Source organism: Balaenoptera acutorostrata, chromosome 13 (genome assembly GCF_949987535.1).
Source record: "Balaenoptera acutorostrata chromosome 13, mBalAcu1.1, whole genome shotgun sequence".
In the NCBI taxonomy this organism is placed as follows: domain Eukaryota; kingdom Metazoa; phylum Chordata; class Mammalia; order Artiodactyla; family Balaenopteridae; genus Balaenoptera; species Balaenoptera acutorostrata.
This window is the reverse complement of record NC_080076.1, coordinates 21,017,214-21,041,062: the sequence shown is the minus strand read 5'-3', so window position 1 is coordinate 21,041,062 and position 23,849 is coordinate 21,017,214. Positions and strand designations below refer to the sequence as shown.

At 37.8% G+C, this 23,849-nt stretch overlaps 1 protein-coding gene across 1 annotated transcript; it reads left to right on the top strand.

The window, feature by feature from the left end:
* Nucleotides 1–3,806: 3,806 nt before the first annotated feature.
* On the top strand, nt 3,807–22,527 carry LOC130704658 (carbohydrate sulfotransferase 9-like). Its single transcript, XM_057527101.1, has 2 exons — nt 3,807–3,929; nt 22,444–22,527. Exons 1-2 carry the CDS (start codon nt 3,807–3,809, stop codon nt 22,525–22,527), a joined length of 207 nt encoding a protein of 68 aa, XP_057383084.1.
* The last annotated feature ends 1,322 nt before the right edge of the window (nt 22,528–23,849 follow it).

Here is a 23,849-nt window from a genome sequence, read left to right as displayed (position 1 = left end):
AAATAATGGATAAACATAAAAGTATAAATAGGTCAAAGATTTTTATATAATTGTAACTGCTGAAAGAACATGGGGTACAAAAGTTGCTCAGGTAGAGGTAAATAAGTAAAAACATAGTATGTGGATGAAAAATTTGAGTTGGTTTGACCCTGAATGGGGGGAGGGTGATGCTGAAGGGCCGATTTTGACTTTTACAGGTTCTATAAATTGAAAACGAGTGAGGAAATGACTGGGAGCAAAAGGCTGAGAGAAGAACAAGGAGAGAAATTAACTTTTGCTTAATATGAACAGTCTGTGAATTTGTAACTTCTTTAGAATGTGGCAGAACAATAATGATTTGGGAGGAAATTTTACTAGAATATAAACCCAGTATTAATAACCAGCCCTGTGCACAACAGTCCCGAAACCACTTAAATTGGTACATTCTTTCATTTCAAAAACCAGAAAATTAGGTTGCTGTGTGGAAATGTCCACACTCAAGATATTTTAGAAAACTAACAACTGATGTAGAAATAAGGCTCTGGAATTTCATGTCTTTGATGCAGCCATGGCCACTGGAGTCCAACCTGGGAGATTCTTAATAAATCACTGTGGATACTGGCCCTTTAACAACCCAAATCATTCACCTTGATTCCACCTTGATTTCACCTTGATTCCACCGAAACAGAATGCATGTGATGAAACAGGACAAGCTCTATGTTTCTGTTCCCCCAACCTAACTATGCATAAAAATTCCCATAAGATTTTGATCAACTAATAAGAAGGCAAATGAATGCACACATAAGGGAGATTCATTCTCACTGCTAGAATCTACATGCGTTGAATGGTTTGGATCTTTATTACCTTTGACTTTTGCTCTTAGATGGAAAGTTAAATTAATGACCATATTAACTGTATATTTTGAAACCAACCTTTGAAATTTTTAGAAAGGGGATGGATTATATGGAGACTTCATTCTCCCAATAGAGCTCCACGTCTGAAGCTACTGTTTAATGAAGATTACAGGCTTAAAGACAGTCCCTCAATAAAGCTAGAGGTAGTAAAAAGCCTCAGAACTTTTCAGAAGTGGAAACACTAGTGGAATGGGGGATTCAGCATTCACTGAACAGTTCAACAGAGAGGTGGCATCTCTTATAATAGGACAAGAAATAAAATGCAACCAGTTTTTCCCCATCATCATCTAGGCTAGGGTTATCCAACATTTCTGTGAATAGGTGCTGTTTTTAATTTCCTCCAAGGTCTCATGCCTTTGGGGTGTGACTTGGTAACTATGTGGCTGGAGAAGGAATATAGAAATTGAAATTCCTGATTAAAGATGATTGTAAGGCATTAGTCTGAATACAAATCCAGAAAAGAGAAGACACTGTCATTTTTTTCTGCCATCCTCCCTGACCACTGACGGCTTAACTAAAGCAATTGACTTTGAAATTGTATTAAGTAAAGCTGTGATGTCCACTGACCTACTAGTTGGAGATTTCCTGTGCTAAGTTTCCTTGTTCTCTTTCTGGGCAGTAGCTTGACCTTTAGGCAGGTTGGGAAGAGCCTGAAATCTTTGTGATGAGAATTGATTGCAATGGAAGTAGACTGCCAACTCAGCACCCAGACAGTACTCTTTGCAACTACTTCTCCCAAACAACTTGATCCTCAAAGTGGTCCAATTCTATTGCAAATGCTCAGCACGCTCCTTAGTGCATCCAAGGCAGAGATGTCTAACTCCAAATATATGATGGATGCTGTCTCAAAGATGGGTAACAATAAATGGCTCTATTTAAATAAGGTGAAAATTAAGATTCCTTTACCTTTCTTCTGTACTCAACTCTTAATTATCCACATTAATGAAGGAATCAAGGGATGAATAGTCCAAAATAAAGGATAATACAAAGTAATTTATATTTGGCTTCAGTATTCATTATGAGATTTTAAAGGTGAGCAAATTAACTTTCTAATTATGGCTTGGCTTTTCAGAATGAGTTTGTATTCTCAACTGGCTTCTGTTGAAAGCCAGCTAGTGGTGTGCTAGAAACCAGGAGAAATTTGACCTGGAATTTATAATTTTCTGTACATGATGCATCCATATTTTATCACAAGCTGATATGTTCTGACATTTAGAGAAGATCTGTATCATTCCAATGGTCTCTGGAGAACAATGGTATAATGTAAATTGCATAGATACAGAATCAGATACTGTATTAGACATACTAGACTTCAAGACAAAAGTATTACTAAAGAGAGTCATTTCAACAGGAAGATGTAACAATCCTAAATTTACATCTAATAGTATAACCTCAAAATATGTAAAGCAAAAACGTCCTCAGAACTAAAAGAAGAAAGAGACAAATCTTCAGTCATAGTTGGAGAATTTAACACACTTTGCTCAGTAACATAAATAAGCAGACAACAAATCACTAAGGCTATTAAAGACTTGAACAATCTACAAGACATCTAGACCTAATTGACAATTGTGAAAGACCACATCCAACGACCGCAGAACACACAATTCTTTTGTGTTCCTATGGATCATTTACCCAACCTTTAATTCTAGATACCATCCTAACATATAATCTTTGGTACATCACTTTGCTTCCATAAGCTTCAGTTTTCTCAAATAAGAAATGTAAAAAATAGTACCTGTTATACAAAACTGCTGGGGATATTAACAGCAAAATATAAACTAAAATACCATGTTAAAATGAAAAGCACCATACAAATGTTAGTTACCAATGTAATAAAGGATTGAGAATATCTCAATAAGAATAGCTTATGGACCACAACTGGTTGAAAGGCTATACTAGGGCATTTGTTTTAGGGCATTTGTTTTAATGCTGATATTTGCATAGCCCAACACTGTTTAACTTGGAGTGTAAGTTTCTTGGGAGTGGTTGGGGAATGGAACTACTGATGAAAACGATGGGCCATTTTACAGATGCTGTTTTCCCTACTTCCATTGGCAGGCATGGAACAATAAGATAATACCTGAGATTAATTACCATTTTCATTTTCACCAGTTCACATCTACTTAGCTACTACCATTTGTTGAACTGAGTATAAAAAGTCAAATAGCCTTTACACCACAGGTTTTTCGCATTTTAGAATCTACAAAAGAAAATATTGTCAGGGTCTAGACCTAGTTAGCTTGGACAATGAGTAGGAAAAGTTCTTTCCTGAGGTTTTTCAGTTTTAATCTTTAATAAGCTATCTTATTAATCACTATCTGAAAGTACAATATTCCTACAGAGAACTGTTCTGAGGACTGAATGAGATAATAAGAGACAGAACTGTGCACCCTATAATACTCTATGCAAAATGCAAGGGATTATTATTTATTCAGCCGACTTATTGAGAATCTATTTTATCAGCACCTGTAGTCAACACACAAACACACACATGCATGCACACACACACACACACACAAAGTGTATTGTGGAGAAGTACACAAAAGTAGAAAATGTAAACGACTGAGTAGAATAAAGGTTAAAGGGATGACATCAAGAAGCCCTAGAAGTGGCAGCGATGCAGCCCCAGTTGGGCGGACAGGCGAGGGCGAGCGCCGGGCTCAGCGCTGCTCCAGCTCCCGCACCGCCGTCCTGGCCACCCCGCGGCCTGTGGCAGGTGGAGTCCGCGAGAGTTTGCCCCGGAGCTCGGGGAGGTTTCCTGCTGAAGCTCCGCTCCCGTGAAAGCAGTACCAGCCGGCGCCCTCCGCTCCCCTAGCCACTCACGAGGTTACTTCACGGAACAAGCACTTAAGAGGAAAAGAAAGGATCAAAACTCTGTGGAAAACCAAGCTATGTGGTCTTCAGAAATGAGAGATGCAGCCATCTGAAACGGTCATGAATCCCAAACAAGTCTTCCTCTCAGTGCTAATATTTGGAGTAGCAGGGCTACACCTCTTCATATATTTGCAAGCCTGGATTAAAGAACAACACACAGCCGTGTGGATGACAGGCTCTAGGTGCTCCAGACAGGCGTCAGGGCTGTTCCTCTGAGGTGGGAGAGTAAGTTCAGGACACTGGTCCACAAGAGACCTCCCAGCTCCATGTAATATCAAGCGGCGAAAATCTCCCAGAGATCTCCAGCTCAACGTCAAGACCCAGCTCCAATCAATGACCAGCAAGCTCCAGTGCTGGACACCCTATGACAAACAACTAGCAAGACAGGAACACAACCCCACCCATGAGCAGAGAGGCTGCCTAAAATCATAATAAGGCCACAGACACCCCAAAACACACCACCAGACGTGGAACTGCCCACCAGAAATACAAGATCCAGCCTCATCCACCAGAACACAGGCACTAGTCCCCTCCACCAGGAACCCTACACAACCCACTGAACCAACCTTAGCCACTGGGGGCAGACACCAAAAACAACAGGAACTACAAACCTGCGGCCTGCGAAAAGGAGACCCCCCAAACACAGTAAGTTAAGGAAAATGAGAAGACAGAGAAACACACAGCAGATGAAGGAGCAAGGCAAAAACACACCAGACCAAACAAATGAAGAGGAAATAGGCAGTCTACCTGAAAAAGAATTCAGAATAATGATAGTAAACGTGATCCAAAATCTTGGAAATAGAATGGAGAAAATACAAGAAACATTTAACAAGGACCTAGAAGAAATAAAGAGCAAACAAACAGTGATGAACAACACAATAAATGAAATTTAAAATTCTCTAGAAGGGATCAATAGCAGAATAACTGAGGCAGAAGAACAGATAAGTGACCTGGAAGATAAAATAGTGGAAATAACTACTGCAAAGCAGAATAAAGAAAAAAGAATGAAAAGAACTGAGGACAGTCTCAGAGACCTCTGGGACAATATTAAAGGCACCAACATTTGAATTATAGGTGTCCCAGAAGAAGAGAAAAAGAAAGGGACTGAGAAAATATTTGAAGAGATTATAGTTGAACACTTCCATAATATGGGAAGGGAAATAGTCAATCAAGTCCAGGAAGCACAGAGAGTCCCATACAGGATAAATCCAAGGAGAAACACGCCAAGACACATATTAATCAAAACATCAAAAATTAAATACAAAGAAAAAATATTAAAAGCAGCAAGGGAAAAACAACAAATAACATACAAGGGAATCCCCATAAGGTTAACAGATGATCTTTCAGCAGAAACTCTGCAAGCCAGAATGGAGGGGCAGGACATATTTAAAGTGGTGAAGCGGAAAAACCTACAACCACGATTACTCTACCCAGCAAGAATCTCATTCAGATTTGACGAAGAAATTAAAACCTTTACAGATAAGCAAAAGCTAAGAGAATTCAGCACCACCAAACCAGCTTTAGAACAAATGCTAAAGGAACTTCTCTAGGCAGGAAACACAAAAGAAGGAAAAGACCTACAATAACAAACCCAAAACAATTAAGAAAATGGTAATAGGAAAATACATATCAATAATTACCTTCAATGTAAATATATTAAATGCTCCAACCAAAAGACATAGACTGGCTGAATGGATACAAATACAAGACCCGTATATATGCTGTCTACAAGAGACCCACTTCAGACCTAGGGACACATACAGACAGAAAGTGAGGGGATGGAAAAAGATATTCCATGCAAATGGAAATCAAAAGAAAGCTGGGGCTTCCCTGGTGGCGCAGTGGTTGAGAGTCTGCCTGCTAATGCAGGGGACACGGGTTCGAGCCTTGATCTGGGAGGATCCCACGTGCCACGGAGTGACTGGGCCTGTGAGCCACAATTACTGAGCCTGCGCATCTGGAGCCTGTTCTTCGCAACAAGAGAGGCCGCGATAGTGAGAGGCCCATGCACCGCGATGAAGAGTGGCCCCTGCTTGCTGCAGCTAGAGAAAGCCCTCGCACAGAAACGAAGACCCAACACAGTCAAAAATAAATAAATAAATAAATAAATAAAATTTAAAAAAAAAAGAAAGCTGGACTAGCAATTCTCATATCACACAAAATAGACTTTAAAACAAAGACTATTACAAGAGACAAAGAAGGACACTACACAAAGATCAAGGGATCCATCCAAGAAGAAGATATAACAATTGTAAATATTTATGCACACAACATAGGAGCATCTCAATACATAAAGCAAATACTAACAGCCATAAAAGAGGAACTCTACACTAACACAATCATAGTAGGGGACTTTAACACCCCACTTTCAACAATGGACAGATCATCCAAAATAAAAATAAATAAGGAAACACAAGCTTTAAATGATACATTAAACAAGATGGACTTAACTGATATTTATAGGACATTCCATCCAAAAACAACAGAATACACTTTCTTCTCAAGTGCTCATGGAACATTCTCCAGGATAGATCATATCTTGGGTTACAAATCAAGCCTTGGTAAATTTAAGAAAATTGAAATCGTATCAAGTATCTTTTCTGATGACAACGCTATGAGACTAGATATCAATTACAGGGAAAAAATTTGTACAAAATACAAACACATGGAGGCTAAACAATACAATACTTAATAACCAAGAGATGACTGAAGAAATCAAAGAGGAAATCAAAAACTACCTAGAAACAAATGACAATGAAAACACAACGACCCAAAACCTATGGGATGCAGCAAAAGCAGTTCTAAGAGGGAAGTTTAGAGCAATACTATCCTACCTTAAGAAACAAGAAACATCTCAAATAAACAACCTAACCTTACACCTAAAGCAATTAGAGAAAGAAGAAAAGAAAAATCCCAAAGTTAGCAGAAGGAAAGATATCAGAAAGATCAGATCAGAAATAAATGAAAAAGAAATGAAGGAAATGATAGCAAAGATCAATAAAACTAAAAGCTGGTTCTTTGAGAAGATAAACAAAATTGATAAACCATTAGCCAGACTCATCAAGAAAAAAAGGGAGAAGACTCAAATCAGTAGAATTAGAAATGAAAAAAGAGAAGTAACAACTGACACTGCAGAAATACAAAGGATCATGAGAGATTACTACAAGCAACTCTATGCCAATAAAATGGACAACCTGGAGGAAGTGGACAAATTCTTAGAAATGCACAACCTTCCGAGACGGAACCAGGAAGAAATAGAAAATAAAAACAGACCAATCACAAGCACTGCAATTGAAACTGTGATGAAAAATCTTCCAACAAACAAAAGCCCAGGACCAGATGGCTTCACAGGTGAATTCTATCAAACATTTAGAGAAGAGCTAACACCTATCCTTCTCAAACTCTTCCAAAATATAGCAGAGGGAGGAAAACTCCCAAACTCGTTCTACGAGGCCACCATCACTCTCATACCAAAACCAGACAAAGATGTCACAAAGAAAGAAAACTACAGGCCAATATCACTGATGAACATTGATGCAAAATTCCTCAACAAAATACTAGCAAACAGAATCCAACAGCACATTAAAAGGATCATACACCATGATCAAGTGGGGTTTATTCCAGGAATGCAAGGATTCTTCAATATACGCAAATCAATCAATGTGATACACCATATTAACAAATTGAAGGAGAAAAACCATATGATCATCTCAATAGATGCAGAGAAAGCTTTCGACAAAATTCACCACCCATTTATGATAAAAACCCTTCAGAAAGTAGGCATAGAAGGAACTTTCCTCAACATAATAAAGGCCATATATGACAAACCCACAGCCAACATTGTTCTCAACGGTGAATAAATGAAACCATTTGCTCTAAGATCAGGAACAAGACAAGGGTGCCCACTCTCACCACTATTATTCAACATAGTTTTGGACGTTTTACCCACAGCAATCAGAGAAGAAAAATAAATAAAAGGAATTCAAATTGGAAAAGAAGAAGAAAAGCTGTCACTGTTTGCAGGTGACATGATACTAAGAGAATCCTAAAAATGCTACCAGAAAACTACTAGAGCTAATCAATGAATTTGGTAAAGTAGCAGGATACAAAATTAATGCACAGAAATCTCTTGCATTCCTATACACTAATAATGAAAAATCTGAAAGTGAAATTAAGAAAACACCCCCCATTTACCATTACAACAAAAAGAATAAAATATCTAGGAATAAACCTACCTAAGGAGACAAAAGACCTGTATGCAGAAAATTATAAGACACTGATGAAAGAAATTAAAGATGATACAAATAGATGGAGAGATATACCATGTTCTTGGATTGGAAGAAATAACACTGTGAAAATGACTATACTACCCAAAGCAATCTACAGATTCAGTGCAATCCCTATCAAATTACCAATGTCATTTTTCACAGAACTAGAACAAAAAATCTCACAATTTGTATGGAAACACAAAAGACCCCAAATAGCCAAAGCAATCTTGAGAAAGAAAAGCAGACCTGGAGGAATCAGACTCCCTGACCTCAGACTATACTACAAAGCTACAGTAATCAAGACAGTATGGTACTGGCACAAAAACAGTAATATAGATCAATGGAACAGGATAGAAAGCCCAGAGATAAACCCACGCACATATGGTCACCTTATCTTTGATAAAGGAGGCAAGCATATACAGTGGAGAAAAGACAGCCTCTTCAATAAGTGGTGCTGGGAAAATTGGACAGCTACATGTAAAAAAATGAAATTAGAACACTCCCTAACACCATACACAAAAATAAACTCAAAATGGATTAAAGTCCTAAATGTAAGGCCAGCCACTATTAAACTCTTAGAGGAAAACATAGGCAGAACACTCTATGACATAAATCACAGCAAGATCCTTTTTGACCCAGCTCCTAGAGAAATGGAAATAAAAACAAAAATAAACAAATGGGACCTAATGAAACTTAAAAGCTTTTGCACAGCAAAGGAAACCATAAACAAGACCAAAAGACAACCCTCAGAACGGGAGAAAATATTTGCAAATGAAGCAACTGACAAAGGATTAATCGCCAAGATTTACAAGCAGCACATGCAGCTCATGCAGCTCAATAACAAAAAAACAAACAACCCAATCCAAAAATGAGCAGAAGACCTAAATAGACATTTCTCTAAAGAAGATATACAGATGGCCAACAGACACATGAAAGAATGCTCAACATCATTAATCATTAGAGAAATGCAAATCAAAACTACAATGAGGTATCATCTCACACCGGTCAGAATGGCCATCATCAAAAAATCTAGAAACAATAAATGCTGGAGAGGGTGTGGAGGAAAGGGAACACTCTTGCACTGTTGGTGGGAATGTAAATTGATACAGCCACTATGGAGAACAGTATGGAGGTTCCTTAAAAAACTACAAATAGAACTACCATATGACCCAGCAATCCCACTACTGGGCATATACCCTGAGAAAACCATAGGTCAAAAAGAGTCATGTACCAAAATGTTCATTGCAGCTCTATTTACAATAGCCAGGACATGGAAGCAACCTAAATGTCCATCGACAGATGAATGGATGAAGAAGATGTGGCACATATATACAATGGAATATTACTCAGCCATAAAAAGAAATGAAATGGAGGTATTTGTAATGAGGTGGATGGAGTTAGAGTCTGTCATACAGAGTGAAGTAAGTCAGAAAGAGAAAAACAAATACAGTATGCTAACACATATATACGGAATCTAAGGGGAAAAAAAAAAAAAAGGCCATGAAGAACCTAGTGGCAAGACGGGAATAAAGACACAGACCTACTAGAGAATGGACTTGAGGATATGGGGAGGGGGTGGGGTGAGATGTGACAGGGTAAGAGAGTGTCATGGACATATATACACTACCAAATGTAAAATAGATAACTAGTGGGAAGCAGCCGCACAGCACAGGGAGATCAGCTCGGTGCTTTGTGACCACCTAGAGGGGTGGGATGGGGAGGGTGGGAGGGAGGGAGAGGCAAGAGGGAAGAGAAATGGGAACATATTGTATATGTATAACTGATTCACTTTGTTATAAAGCAGAAACTAACACACTATTGTAAGGCAATTATACTTCAATAAAGATGTTTAAAATGACAAAAAAAAAAGATGTGGCACATATATACAATGGAATATTACTCAGCCATAAAAAGAAATGAAATGGAGGTATTTGTAATGAGGTGGATGGAGTTAGAGTCTGTCATAGAGAGTGAAGTAAGTCAGAAAGAGAAAAACAAATACAGTATGTTAACACCTATATATGGAATCTAAGGGGGGGGGGGAAAAAGGTCATGAAGAACCTAGTGGCAAGATGGGAATAAAGACACAGACCTACTAAAGAATGGACTTGAGGATATGGGGAGGGGGAGGGGTGAGATGTGACAGGGTGAGAGAGTGTCACGGACATATGTACACTACCAAATGTAAAATAGATAGCTAGTGGGAAGCAGCCGCATAGCACAGGGAGATCAGCTCGGTCCTTTGTGACCGCCTGGGGGGGTGGGATGGGGAGGGTGGGAGGGAGGGAGATGCAGGAGGGAGGAGGTATGGGAACGTGTGTATATGTGTAGCTGATTCACTTTGTTATAAAGCAGAAACTAACACACCATTGTGAAGCAATTATACTTCAATAAAGATGTTTTAAAAAAAAAAAAACTAGAACTACCATACGACCCAGCAATCCCAGTACTGGGCATATACCCTGAGAAAACCATACTTCAAAAAGTCATGTACCACCATGTTCATTGCAGCTCTACTTACAATAGCCAGGACATGGAAGCAATCTAAGTCTCCATCAACAGATGAATGGATAAAGAAGATGTGACACATATATACAATGGAATATTACTCAGCCATAAAAAAAAACAAAATTGAGTTATTTGTAGTGAGGTGGATGGACCTAGAGTCTGTCATAAAGAGTGAAGTAAGTCAGAAAGAGAAAAACAAATACCATATGCTAACACATATACATGGCACCTAAAAAAAAAAATGGTCATGAAGAACTAGGGGCAAGACAGGAATAAAGACACAGACCTACTAGAGAATGGACTTGAGGATATGGGGAGGGGGGAGGGTAAGCTGGGACAAAGCATGAGAGTGGCATGGACATATATACACTACCAAATGTAAAATAGATAGCTAGTGGGAAGCAGCCACATAGCACAGGGAGATCAGCTCGGTGCTTTGTGACCACGTAGAGGGGTGGGATAGGGAGGGTGGGAGGGAGGGAGACGCCAGAGGGAAGAGATATATGTATATGTATAACTGATTTACTTTGTTATAAAGTTGAAACTAACACACCATTGTAAAGCAATTATACTCCAATAAAGATGTTTTTTAAAAAAGCCTTAGAAATGAACATTATAGACAAGTTGCTAAAATTATTCAACCCATTTTATTTGACCTAAAAACCAAAAATAATTTGAATAAAAGGAATAGCCCAACTTGATAAAGTTAAGCATATCGTCTATAAGACACTGATAAAGAATAAATGAAAAAGAAATGTTAGAAGAATAATTGAAGAAGTAGAAAGAAGCTAAAATGATGGTCCAGGATTTACTTAGTGTCTAGGAGCCTAACAGACCCAACACAGTGGTAGGATCATAACATGTCCTCAGGATGTATTTGTGTATTTGTATTGCAATCAACACTTGGTCAGAGTCAATTTGCTCTCCCCAGGCAATCAATGTTCTAGCAAAGTTAGAAGAGTTTTATCACTCTCAGAAATGTAAAGTTGTTGCCTAAGATACATTAAAATAGATTCTACTTTGATCATTTATAAAACCTATGACAGGCTTGAGGGAGGCTGTGAGACGTATTTGACACATATTTAGGACTCTGATGTTTTTCCTAAGCTTCTACAAGCCTCAGTCAAATTATATCTAATCTCGGCCTTCACCCAGTGAACAATATTTGTATTAGTAGTTTAAAAAAAAAAAAGAAAATGCAAAGAAATCATAGTATGTGATTTATATATTCAAACATAATTATATTTAACATCTTTATAATGCTTTATAAATTATAAATTGCGTTCTTTTACAATTTCTTAACTTGTGCTATATTTTTATTTCCTAGTTGTGTACAACAATAACATACCAAGACATGCCTTATTATCCACAAAATACATATTAAAAATTGAGGCTGAGTGATTAAATGAGGTAGTTTTCAAAGTTTTATGACTGAAACATTCCTAAAGGATAAGATTAACCCTCAGAGTCTGGTGATGTAACCCCAAGCAATCTAGCAAGGAAAAAATTACCCTGTAAGTCTCTTGTTTTATCTTTACATGTTTTTTCCAAATTCTGTATCTGAGTAGGCTGTAGTAGGTAGAATCAGACCCACTGCAACAACCGGGCAAAAATCATATTGTTAAAAGACACTGGATACCTGTTAAAGCAAAGAGGACTAAATGAATTTAATATGACAAAGGATAGAGCTTTTCTTAGATGAACTGATATTGATGTCTATTTTCTTTCTTGAAGACACTTGCTGAAAGTACATATTTATTATAAAGTGGGCTTGCTATGAGAGAGAGACTTTGGGGAAGAAAGAAACAAGCACAGTTTTTGATGACATTATATGGGCTGGCATGTTGAATTGGAATCCAGAGAATCCCCAAGGCCTATGTCTCAGTTTTCCCAGTGAGAAAGTTGATGAGTCTTGGGATAACATGGGAGGCAGGAAGGCTGGGATAAAAAGGCAAAGTAAAATCACCCCCAACATCTGGTGCTTAAGCAACAAAGTTCTACTAGAAAGAGGAACTACAACAAACATTTAACAGGTCTTGTCCTTCAGACATTTGGTACAAAAGGAAAATAGATTATAACCGAAGTTTCCAGACAGCCTTAACACAGACCTGATTGGATTGAACTTATTCACCCATTACTCTCCCTGGGGAAAAATAAAATCAACTTTAGCATTTATTCTTCTTTTATATACAATGTCCTGTATACTATTTAAAAATTCATGAGACACAGGAAAAAGGTAAGGAATGTGACCAATAGTTAAGAGAAAAAACAAACATAGAATAAGAAGCAGACTCACAGTTGATACACATATCAGAGTTATTAGAAAAAGATTTTTAAATACATATTATAAATATGGTAAAGAAAACAGAAAAGATAAACAAAATGAATGAAAAACAGACACTTTCAACAGATGATTGGAATCTGTAAAAAAAAGAATCAAATACATATTCTAGAGCTGAGAAATACAATTTATAAAATTAAAAATTCATTAGACATGTTAACAACAGATTTGACAAAGCAGAAAGGATTAGTGAACTCAAAGACAAGTCAATGAAAAAGTATTCAAATTAAAGCACAGATAGAAAAAAATGAAAAAAATAGAACAGAAAGTCAGAGACATGAAGAACACAGTAAAATGGTCTGACATGTATATAATTGGAGTTCCAGAAGGAAAAGAGAAAGAAAATGAGCTTAAATAATATTACACAGATGATAGCTAAAATTTTCCAAAACTTGTAAAAAATTTCAAATCAACAGATTTCAGATGTGTCAGGAACCCTAAGTGGGATAAACATAAAGAAAACCACACTAAAGCACATTCTAGTATAACTCGGTGCGGGTGTGGGGGGAGAAGGTAAATTTTAAAGCAGTCAGAAAAAACAATGCAATACACTCACTTAAAATAATTTTGCAACTGATTTTTCAACAAAAACATGGAAAGAAGAAGACAATGAAATGATATCTTTAAGATGCTAGGAAAAGAAAAAGAAAAACCCTGCCAACTTCACCAGTGAAAATAGTCTTCAAAAGTGGAGATGAAGTAAAGATATTTCCAGACAGACAAAAATGTAAGAGAAGTCATACTTATCAGACTGCCACTATAATAAACATACAAAGAAATTCTTCAAAATGAAGTTAAAATTAACCCAAGTAGAAGTACAATAATAGAGGAAGGCACTAAGAACACTAGAAAAGATAAATATGTGGGTAAATATAAAGAATATTGCTCTTTAAATCAGCAATATTAATAATGTCCTGTGGAATTTTTATGATAGTTTTTGAAATACATAAAATACATGACAACAACAGTACAAAGAATGGAAAAGAGTAAACTATTTAAACAGTTATAAAGTTCTTGCATTTAGAGGAGGAAGTGATAAAACTACCAATAAGGTAGACCTGTCGTTAGTCAAACATACATTAATCTTTAAAGCAGGAGTCTGCGAATCATGGCCCATGGGCCAAATCTGCCAGCAACTTGTTTTTTTAAATAAGGATTTATTGGCACACAGCTATATCTATATGTTTATGTTCTATCTGTGGCAACTTTCACATTAAAAGTGCAGGGGTGAATGGTTTCTACAGAGACTATATGGCCCTCAAAGCCAAAAATGTTTACTATATGACCCTTTCCAGAGAGTTTGCATACCCCTACATAAAGTAACAATTATTAAAACAAAAAACAAAAAAAAAAACAACTCAAAAGCTAATAGAGAATATAAAGTGGAACAAAAATATTTGGGTAAGATCAAAAAGGCAGGAAAGAAAGAATAAAGAGGCAAAGATGAAATTAAAAATAAAACAAATGGTAAAATGAGAGACTTCACCTAACTTAATAATGGGCTAAATACTTCAATTAAAAGACAAAGATTTTCAGGCTGGATTAAAAACAAAAATGGGACAAAAAGCCTTCCACTGACTATAAGAAAACAGTTTGAAAGGATGGAGAAAAACATACCATGAAGGTACAAACCAGAAGGCTGATACTAGTATCAAATACAGTAAACTTTAAGGCAAGAATATTACTATAGATGAGGTCATTCCAACAGGAAGAAAGAACGATCCTAAACTTACAGCTAATAACATAGCCACAGAATATATAAAGCAAAAAGGTTTCTGAAGTTCTTAAAGAAATTCTAAAGTTCTAAAAGAACTTCAGAAGAAATTGACAAATCTTCAGTCGTAGTTGGAGAATTTCACACACCTTGCTCAGTAACCAAAAGAACGGACAACAAGATCAGTGAGGATATGGAAGACCTGAACAACCTATAAACCACCTTGACCTAACTGACAATTATGAAAGACAATATCCAACAGCTGAGGAATAACATTTCCCTAGAGTTCCTACAGAACAATTACCAAAACGATCAATATACCCGTCCATAAAGCAAGCCTCAACAAATTTCAAAAGACTGAAATCACACAAGGTCTGCTCTCTGATCACAGTGGACTTAAACTAGGGAGAAGTTACCAAAAACTATAACTAGAAATAAACACACTATTACATAATTCATGTCTCTAAAAGGAAATTTTAAAATATGTTGAACTGAACTTTTAAGAAGATTTAGCACACCAAAACTTGTGGGATATAACTAAAGTTCTGATTATAGGGAAATTTATACCTCTAAAGGCAAATATTAAAATAAAGATGGAAAATCAAAGTCTAAGCTTCCATCTCAAGAAAAATCAAAAGAAAAATCAAATTAAACCCAAAGAAGAAAGAAGGGAACTATAAACGTAGAAGCAAAAATTAATGATACAGAAAATGAGTATTATCTTTATTTAACAGTTGTGGAAACTGAGGCACAGAAAGGTTAAGTAACTTACCCAAATCACATAGTTACCAACATGCAGAGCCATGACTTGAATCCAGATAGTCTGATGCCGAAATCCTTACCTTTAATGGTTATCTAAACAGACTCACAGATTCTGAGCACGGCAGGTAAGCAGCAACACTCCCCCGTACGCCACTGAAGCCACCAATGCTCTCTCCAACTCAGTGTGAAATTCTGCCTCCATTGCTGCTCTGGCACTGACCCCTGATGACTCACTCACCAGGTGCCGAGCTCTTCTCTAACTGCTCCAGACCTAAGCCCAACCTACAACCGCCACTCAAACCCATATTCCAAGTACTCTGTCCTGATCCCTGCTGCAGTCCAGCCAGTTGCAGCCCTGCCCCTGTTCACATCATGCCTGAAATCCATCACCCTGGCCGCATCCTCACCTCAAAAGCCCTGCCAACGCCATCCTCCATCTCCCACTGCCTGGACCACTGCAGCCACAGAAATGCCACTGTGGAGTTAGACCCAGCCATCTCCCACCGTAGCCACAAATCTAAAAGGTAAAACAACGAAGGCTTTCTACTGAGCTGTCACAAAGAAATTACAAATATACTTGGATGGGAAAGGTTTTTAAAAGCTGTTCAATGGCTTTTGTTCTTTCTATGAAATATACATGAAGAAGGTAACTTGTTGCAAACTATCCAATAAATTAGAGAGTTGGTTTTGGAGGGACTGTTTTGCATTGCACAGTTGTTTGAAATACAGTAAACATTAACCAACAACATGTTGGAATCAGGGTGTACAGTAAAGAATTTGGCTTTAACTAAAGAGAAGATCTGGTCTTTGCCCTTGGAATGTTATGTCTGACAGGTGTGCCTTTGTTTGCCTGAGAGCACTGGGTCATGCCAGATAGTCCAACAGCATGATTTGGGGGTGTGGGAGGTGGGCCAGGGGAGGTGGAAAGGAGACTGGCCACACTCATACAGTCTTAGGGTGGAGACTGGCCATGCCAGAAAGACCAAAAGTGTAACTGAGGGTGACAGCTTTGGGTCACACACTATCAGTCAACCTAGAGACTGAGATTTACAAAAACAGAAACAGACTTACAGATACCGAAAACAAATTTATGGTTACCAAAGGAGAAACGTGAGGGGCGGGGAGGCGGGGATAAATCAGGAGCTTGGGATGAACATACACACACTACTATATATAAGATAGATAACCAACAAGGACCTACTGCACAGCACAGGGAACTCTACTCAATATTCTGTGATAATCTATATGAGAAAAGAATCTGAAACAGTGAATATATGTATATGCATAACTGAACCACTTTGCTGTATACCTGAAACACTATATTGTAAAACAACTGTACTCTGATAAATTTCAGCCGCATAGCACAGGGAGATCAACTCGATGCTTTGTGACCAGCTAGAGGGGTGGGATAGGGAGGGTGGGAGGGAGACGCAAGAGGGAGGGGATATGGGCATATATGTATATGTATAGCTGATTCACTTTGTTATAAAGCAGAAACTAACACACCATTGTAAAGCAATTATACTCCAATAAAGATGTTAAACATGGGCTGTCAATTAATCAATCACACCTACATAATGGAGTACCAATAAAAAGTCTGAATACTGAGGTTTGGGTGAGTTTCCCTGACTGATAATACTCCATACATATTGCCACACAGCAGTTCTGGGAAAGTAGTGCATCCAGACTCCATGGGTAGAAGACAACAGAAGCTCCAAATCTGTAACTCTCCCAGACTCTGCCCTATGTTCTTCCTTTGGCTGACCTTAATCTCTATCCTTTCCCAGTATTAAACTGTAACCAAGAGTATAATAGCTTTCAGTGAGTTCTGTGGGTATTTCTAGCAAATAATTGAACTGAAGGAGGGTTTGGAGAACCCCCTGAAACTTGCACTTGGTGCCAGAAATGAAAGCAGTCTTGGGGGACTGTGCTCTCTAATCTTTGTAGTTGGCCTAAACTTCCATACAAGGGTACATTTTGACTGAGTTCGCTACTGTTGTACCTCCCATTTTTAATAAAAGTCAGGGAAAAATGAGTTCTTTCATACCACTGTTTCTTTGCTACTCAACTGTCCTTTGATAGTTTTTCTCTTGTTGCAGACATGATTTACAACATTACCATTAAATTGTATATTCTATTTCACTTTGGACCCCTATCATCTTCATGGACAAACATAAAAAGAAAGAAAACAGAAAACAGACTTTCTATGGTTCTCAAAGTCCCCACTGTCTGGTCATACCCAACTATCAAACTCCTTCTCCTTCCAGACCTTGAGCTGTATTTAGGCCAGTCTCCTTCCTGCCCTTCCACATCTTCTGCTTGTTTAGCTGTCTGTTGACTTTATGCACACAACTCCCTTTCCCCAAGGTCCTGCTTCCATCTCCTTCTCCTGTTCAATACCAAACTACTTCAGTGACAGAACTCAAATCACTGCTTCTCCACGAAGTGTCTGTGCCACCAACCTCACAAGGCTGATAGGGACATTCAAGGAAGCAATATGTATAAAGGACTCAGAATGTCACATGACTCACAGAAAGCCCAATGTTAAGCATTAGCTGCTGTCACTATTATTGCTATTACTCCTACTATACCTATTGCTGTGATATTTGTCTTTTTTTGAGCCTATTTCATTCATAATGTTTACTACAATCAAGCCTTCAACTGCATACGTAACAACTTTTCTCTCTTGTATGTCGATTAGCTTCTGGATTATTATGACTTGAGGACAGGATCCATGTCTATGATAGCCTTTAAAGTGGTAGAGAATTTCAGACACAGAGTAAATGCTGAATCTTTTTGACCTAATGATAAATTCAGAGAACACTGGAATGACACCACCTAATCAAGGCATGCAAATAAGGAACATACCTGAATCCCTACAATGTGTCAGTGTGTATCATTTATTCCTCAAGGTCTCGTGTTTGGGAGTTTCATAAGGATTTTGGATTTATAGGTATGACAATTCGTACGTCACTGAGAAGTAAGAAGAGTAAAGAAGTCATGGAAATTGAACTATTTCCTGCTCAGTCTAATTATAAAAGATTTAGCTCATGTTAACCAGTACCAAATTCTCCTCTACTCCTTGAGTACATGGAAGACTAGACCTCCCTGTACTTGAAAGTCACTTTGTAACCCTCCATGCTTTCTTCCCTTTCTGCCATGATTGGTGACACTGGAAATGATGGAGCCTCTGTTAGTATGGGACCTAGATTAGAGCCCCAAGCCAACTTGCATTTAACATGAGAGTGTGCGTGGTACTGAGCCACTAAGATTTAGGAATTAATTTGCTACAGCAGTATACCTTGCCTCTTCTTGCTGGTACACTAATAATAACAACAATATCAAAACACTCTCATTATTTTCTTGGCATGGCTTCGCTGTACCACAATTCTTAACACGGCAGCAGATCTAGCTAATCTCTTTCTCTACAGTTTAGTTCTAGTTTCATTTTACCTTCATAAATATTCTTATTACAAAGATATTCAAACAAGAAAAGCTCACAGAAGTATCCAGCTAACACACATATACCCACCACCCAGATTCCATGATTAACATTTTGCGATATTCGCTTTATCACATCCCTATTCATCTATCCATCCCTCCTCTCTCCCTCCATCAAACTATCTTTCACTTTTTGATACATTTCAAAGTAAGTTGCAGTATCAGTGTGTTAGGTCTTCGTTATTACTTTCCCAATTCTCACACTTCCCACGTGATAAACAATAACCCCACATCAAATATCTAGGAAGCAATGAGAGAAGTTTATCAACAAATATCTATTATTGAGTACCTACTATGTGCTGTATGCCTTCAGATACAAATAAGTGAGCCTGAGGGCCAGAACAGCCTGGTCTCCATTTCCCAACACTAAAGTGTTCTCAGTGACCTGTACTTCAGAGCAGTGAAGATGCTGAGCTATCCATTTGTAGCATCATTTGTTCTTTCACAATTGGTTGTAGAAAGTGCAGTCTTCAGCTTCAGACACTGAAACCCAATGAATCAAACATAATGAGACTGACATGTCATTGAATAAAACCCAGGAAAAATGCTGTGGGTTCCACACCAATGCCTCCCTTAAAGTCATGTCTTGGATTTTTATTATTTTGTTGCCACAGACATTTTAACAGATTATTGGACACTGTGCTTCCAATAAAAGTTCTCTTTGTGCTTTTGGTATTTTCTCAGAAGTCACTGAAAAGATATCTTCTTTAATGATATCATCTCCCCAAAATAAAATAGGTTGTGAAGAGTAATAAGAACCACTTAAATACTTTAACATATAACATTAAGTAGACAAAGACATACAGTATTAGTAGCACTATTACATACATTCCATTTTCATCCTCCCTTTAACCCTGTTAGGTATATAATGTGAGTGTGGTTATTTTCATCATAGTTTGCAGACGATAAAATGGAATCTCAGAGAGAACAAGCCTCACAGGTAGCAAATGGTAGATCTGGTGTTCAAACATCAGACTTCTGGCTCCAAATCCCACATAGTTTTCCCTCTGCATTTAATGTAAGAATAACATAAGTAGTGTTTGGGGCAACAAATATTTCACCACTATGTGAAATATATAGTTTTAACACATTAACTCAAAATATTAACTATATACTGCATTCAATATGCATTTTGTCTGTGTATGTGGCTGTATATATGAGCACATATATACATACAGAGAAAATGAGGAAGAGAGAAATCGTTTGGAGAGTTCTTTCCATGTGTCAAGTTGTGTGCTTGGCGCTCTGCAAACATTCTTATTTGATACTCAGAGAACTCTTGTGAGGTGAGTATCAGTACCCTTCATGTACAAAGAAAACTGAGACTCCAGGCAGTTAGGTAATGTGCCCAATGTCACAGTGATAATATACAGGCAAAACCCAGGACTGTCTGGCTATAAAGCCCATGCTCTTGAGCATGATATTATAATGATTGGAATAATTTAAAACCAAAGCTAAAAAAAAAAGTGGGTATTAGACTGCTCCTCCAAAACCTGTTAAATTCAGTTTTTCAAAGATGCATGGTGTTTGTCCTTATACAGTCGCTCATTCATTTGTTTGTTTATGTCAGGAGATTGCTCCAAGCTGGAGATGCTATGATGAATATGACTGGCATGGTCCCTGAGCTCAAGGAGCTTGAAGTGCACTGGAGAATGCTAGCAATAAGAAAAGTAAAATAAAGTAAAATAAATTAATCTCCAGAGCTGTTCTATATATAGTCTTTTTCATCTCAAGTGTTGGCAACTCTATATTTCCAGATGCTCTGACCACATTTATGGAGTCATCCTTGACTCATTTCTTTTTCTTTGCCCTACATCCAATTTGTCAACAAACCGTGCTAACTCTACCTTCAAAATAAATCCAGCATCCAAACATTTTTCCCTGATTCCACTGCTACTACCCCAGTCCAAATCACAATAATCTTTCAACTGGTTTACTGCAAATGCTCTTCACTAGTTCCACCCTTACCTCCTTACAGCCCATTCTCAGCAGAGTGATATGTTAAAACCATAAGTAAGATTATTCCATTCAACTGCTCAAAACTTTAGTGGTTCACAATTTCTCTCTGGGTAAAAGCCAAAGTCTCAACCCAATTAAAATATAGACAAAGGATCTGAATAGACATTTCTCTAAAGAAAATATACAAATGGTTAAAAAGCCTACGAAAAGATGTTCAGCATCATCAGCCATCAGGAAAATGCAAATCAAAACCACAGTGAGATACCACTCACATCCACTAGGATGGCTAGAAAGAAAAAAGATAATAACGACTGTTAGTTAGGATGTGGCAAATTGGAGACCTCCTACACTGTGGACGGGAATGATTTCTCTCTTCCTCACTTTCTCTCTCTGTATGTATATATGTTTTGAAAAATAGTTTAGCAGTTCCTCAAAAGTTTAAACATGGAGTTGCCATATGACCCAGCAATTTCACTCCTAGGTATATATGCAAGAGAAATTAAAACATGAGTCCACATAAAAGCTTGAACATGAATATTCATTGCAGCATTTTTCATAATCGTCAAAATGTGGAAAAACCCCAAAGGTCCATTAACTGATGAATGGATAAATAAAACACAGTATAGCTATACAATGGAATATTATTCGGCCATGAAAAGAAATAAAGCACTAATCCATGCTACCACATGAATAAACCTTAAAAACATTACACTAAGTGAAAGAAGCCAGTCACAAAAGCACGCATATTATATGAGACTATTGATATGAAACATCCAGAACAGAGAAATCTATAGAAACAGAGCTGGTGATATTTGTGGGGAACGGGAAGCAGTTTCTAATGGGGTGGGGTTTCTTTTTGAGATGACGGCAGTGTTCTAAATTGATTATGGTAATGATTGCACAACTCTGTGAATATACTAAAAACCACTGAATTGTACACTTAAAGAGGGTTAATTTTATGGTAGGTGAACTACACCTCAATAAAGTAGCGAAATGTGTATGTGTATGTGTTTGTGTCCAGCCCTTAAAATGGCTCCTGAGGCCCTACGGCGTCTGATCGCCACCTCTACCACCAGTTATCTAATTTATCTTACATTCTCCTTCTCCTGTTCACTCAGAAGTAGCCACACATGTCTTCTTGTTCGCCAGATGAATCAGGCATGTTTTGGCCTCAGAACCTTTGCACTGGCATTTCTCAATCTCTAGAATGCCCTTCCTCCAACAGACTGGCATGTTCACTCCTTTAACTCCTTCAAACCTCTGCTCAAATATCAACTTGTGAATGAGGCATGAATTGATCATTCTGTTTAAATTTCAATACCATGTAAGCACAACATATTCCCTTATGCTGTTCCACTTTTTTCCCCAGAGCATTACCTTTCTGCAGTAAAGACTTTAGATGCTCACTCATACCTGATTCTCCTCTCCTTTCAAGCATGCAGAAGAATTAATCTTCCCTGGCTGCCCCTATATAAATCAAGTCATGTGATTAAATCTGGCCAATGGACTGTCAGCAGAATTGACATGTGGCATTTCTGTGCTAAGTTATTTAACTGCCAGTGCAAGACCTTCCAGTGATCTCTTCCACAGCTGTGGTAATCATGAAGCTGCTTTCATTTTCAGACTGAGGTGCTGAAGACCAAAGCATCCCAGATTGCAGAACCACCACAGAGGAAAGTTTTGCCGGAGAGTTATCAAGACCCATAACATATTTTTCATGAGTAAGAAATTTTGTATGTTAAGGGCACTTGTGGGCTTTCTTGTTACCACAGCATAACTTAATCTATCCTGACTAGTAAGTCTTCTAATATCACTTAATTATTTTGCTTTTTATTGTCCATCCCCTCCCATAAGAATGTAAGGGCATTATGACAGGAAGTTGTATCTGTTTTGTCACTAATATATCTCTAGCCCCTGAAACATTACTTGGCACATAATAGGTGATCAACAGATATTTACTGAATGAACAGAACAAATTAGTGTAAAATTATAAAAAGCACAAGTGCTATGAAAGAGAATTACTGAAGAGCATTAGCAGAGTGACCTAGTTAGTGAGTTAGAAAAGTCTTCTCTGATGAATTGACTTTTAAGCTGAGTCCTGAAAAATGAATAGGAGTGAGTCAGGTGATGAGAATAAAAGATCCAGGAGGCACTGTCACGCAAGGCTCTGCAAATCACAACTCTGACCTGTGCGAGGAAGGTGTCGTGAGAACCTATGATGTGAGGATCTGACCTCATCAGAGTAAGCAACTGTGTAAGAAAAAAACGTTGTCTGGAAAGAAGCAAAAATAAAATTAGGGGGGAAAAAAGATGTGATATTATGTACAACAGGGTAAATGTGAGGTGCAATGGTGTGTTTTAATGGTTATACGAGAATATAACAGCATGTATTAAAGTATTTACAGAAGGCATCATGGAAGAGATGAGAAACGAGCTGGAATTTTAGCTGTAGATGAGAACAAGAAAGCAAGAGAATGCAGGAGGACACTGCAGGCTGGAGTCTGATGCTGGGCGGTGGGTGGAGGAGAGATTTCACATAAACACAGGCAGGAGAGCCTATGGCATGGATGCAAAACAGTGGGGAAAACAGCATACCTAAATTTGATTTGGGGAGCATTCTGAGGGCCCCCATTGGAAAAGCAGGTGGAATCAATCAAATGGGGTCAGTTCATTGTGAGCTGTAAATGCCAGGCCTGTGAATATGATCAGGGCAGTGTGATGACAAAGTATTTAGAAAGATGACTCAAGGCAGCAGTGGCAGAACCATTTACATAGATCATGCCCAAGAATTTGTTAATGAGAGGAAAGCTGAATGACCTAAATCATTCCCCTGTCCAGCAAATGTCTATCAAGTAGTTACTAAATAAATACAAGGTTATATAAGGGATTTTTTAATGCATAAAATACATTCTTTAGTGTCTGGGTCTAATATTTATAATAAGTATGAATGTTCATGTGTGCAAATAACTGCTCATAACATGTGAATGTCAGAGACTAAAACTTTAAATTGGGTTCAGACTGACTACCCA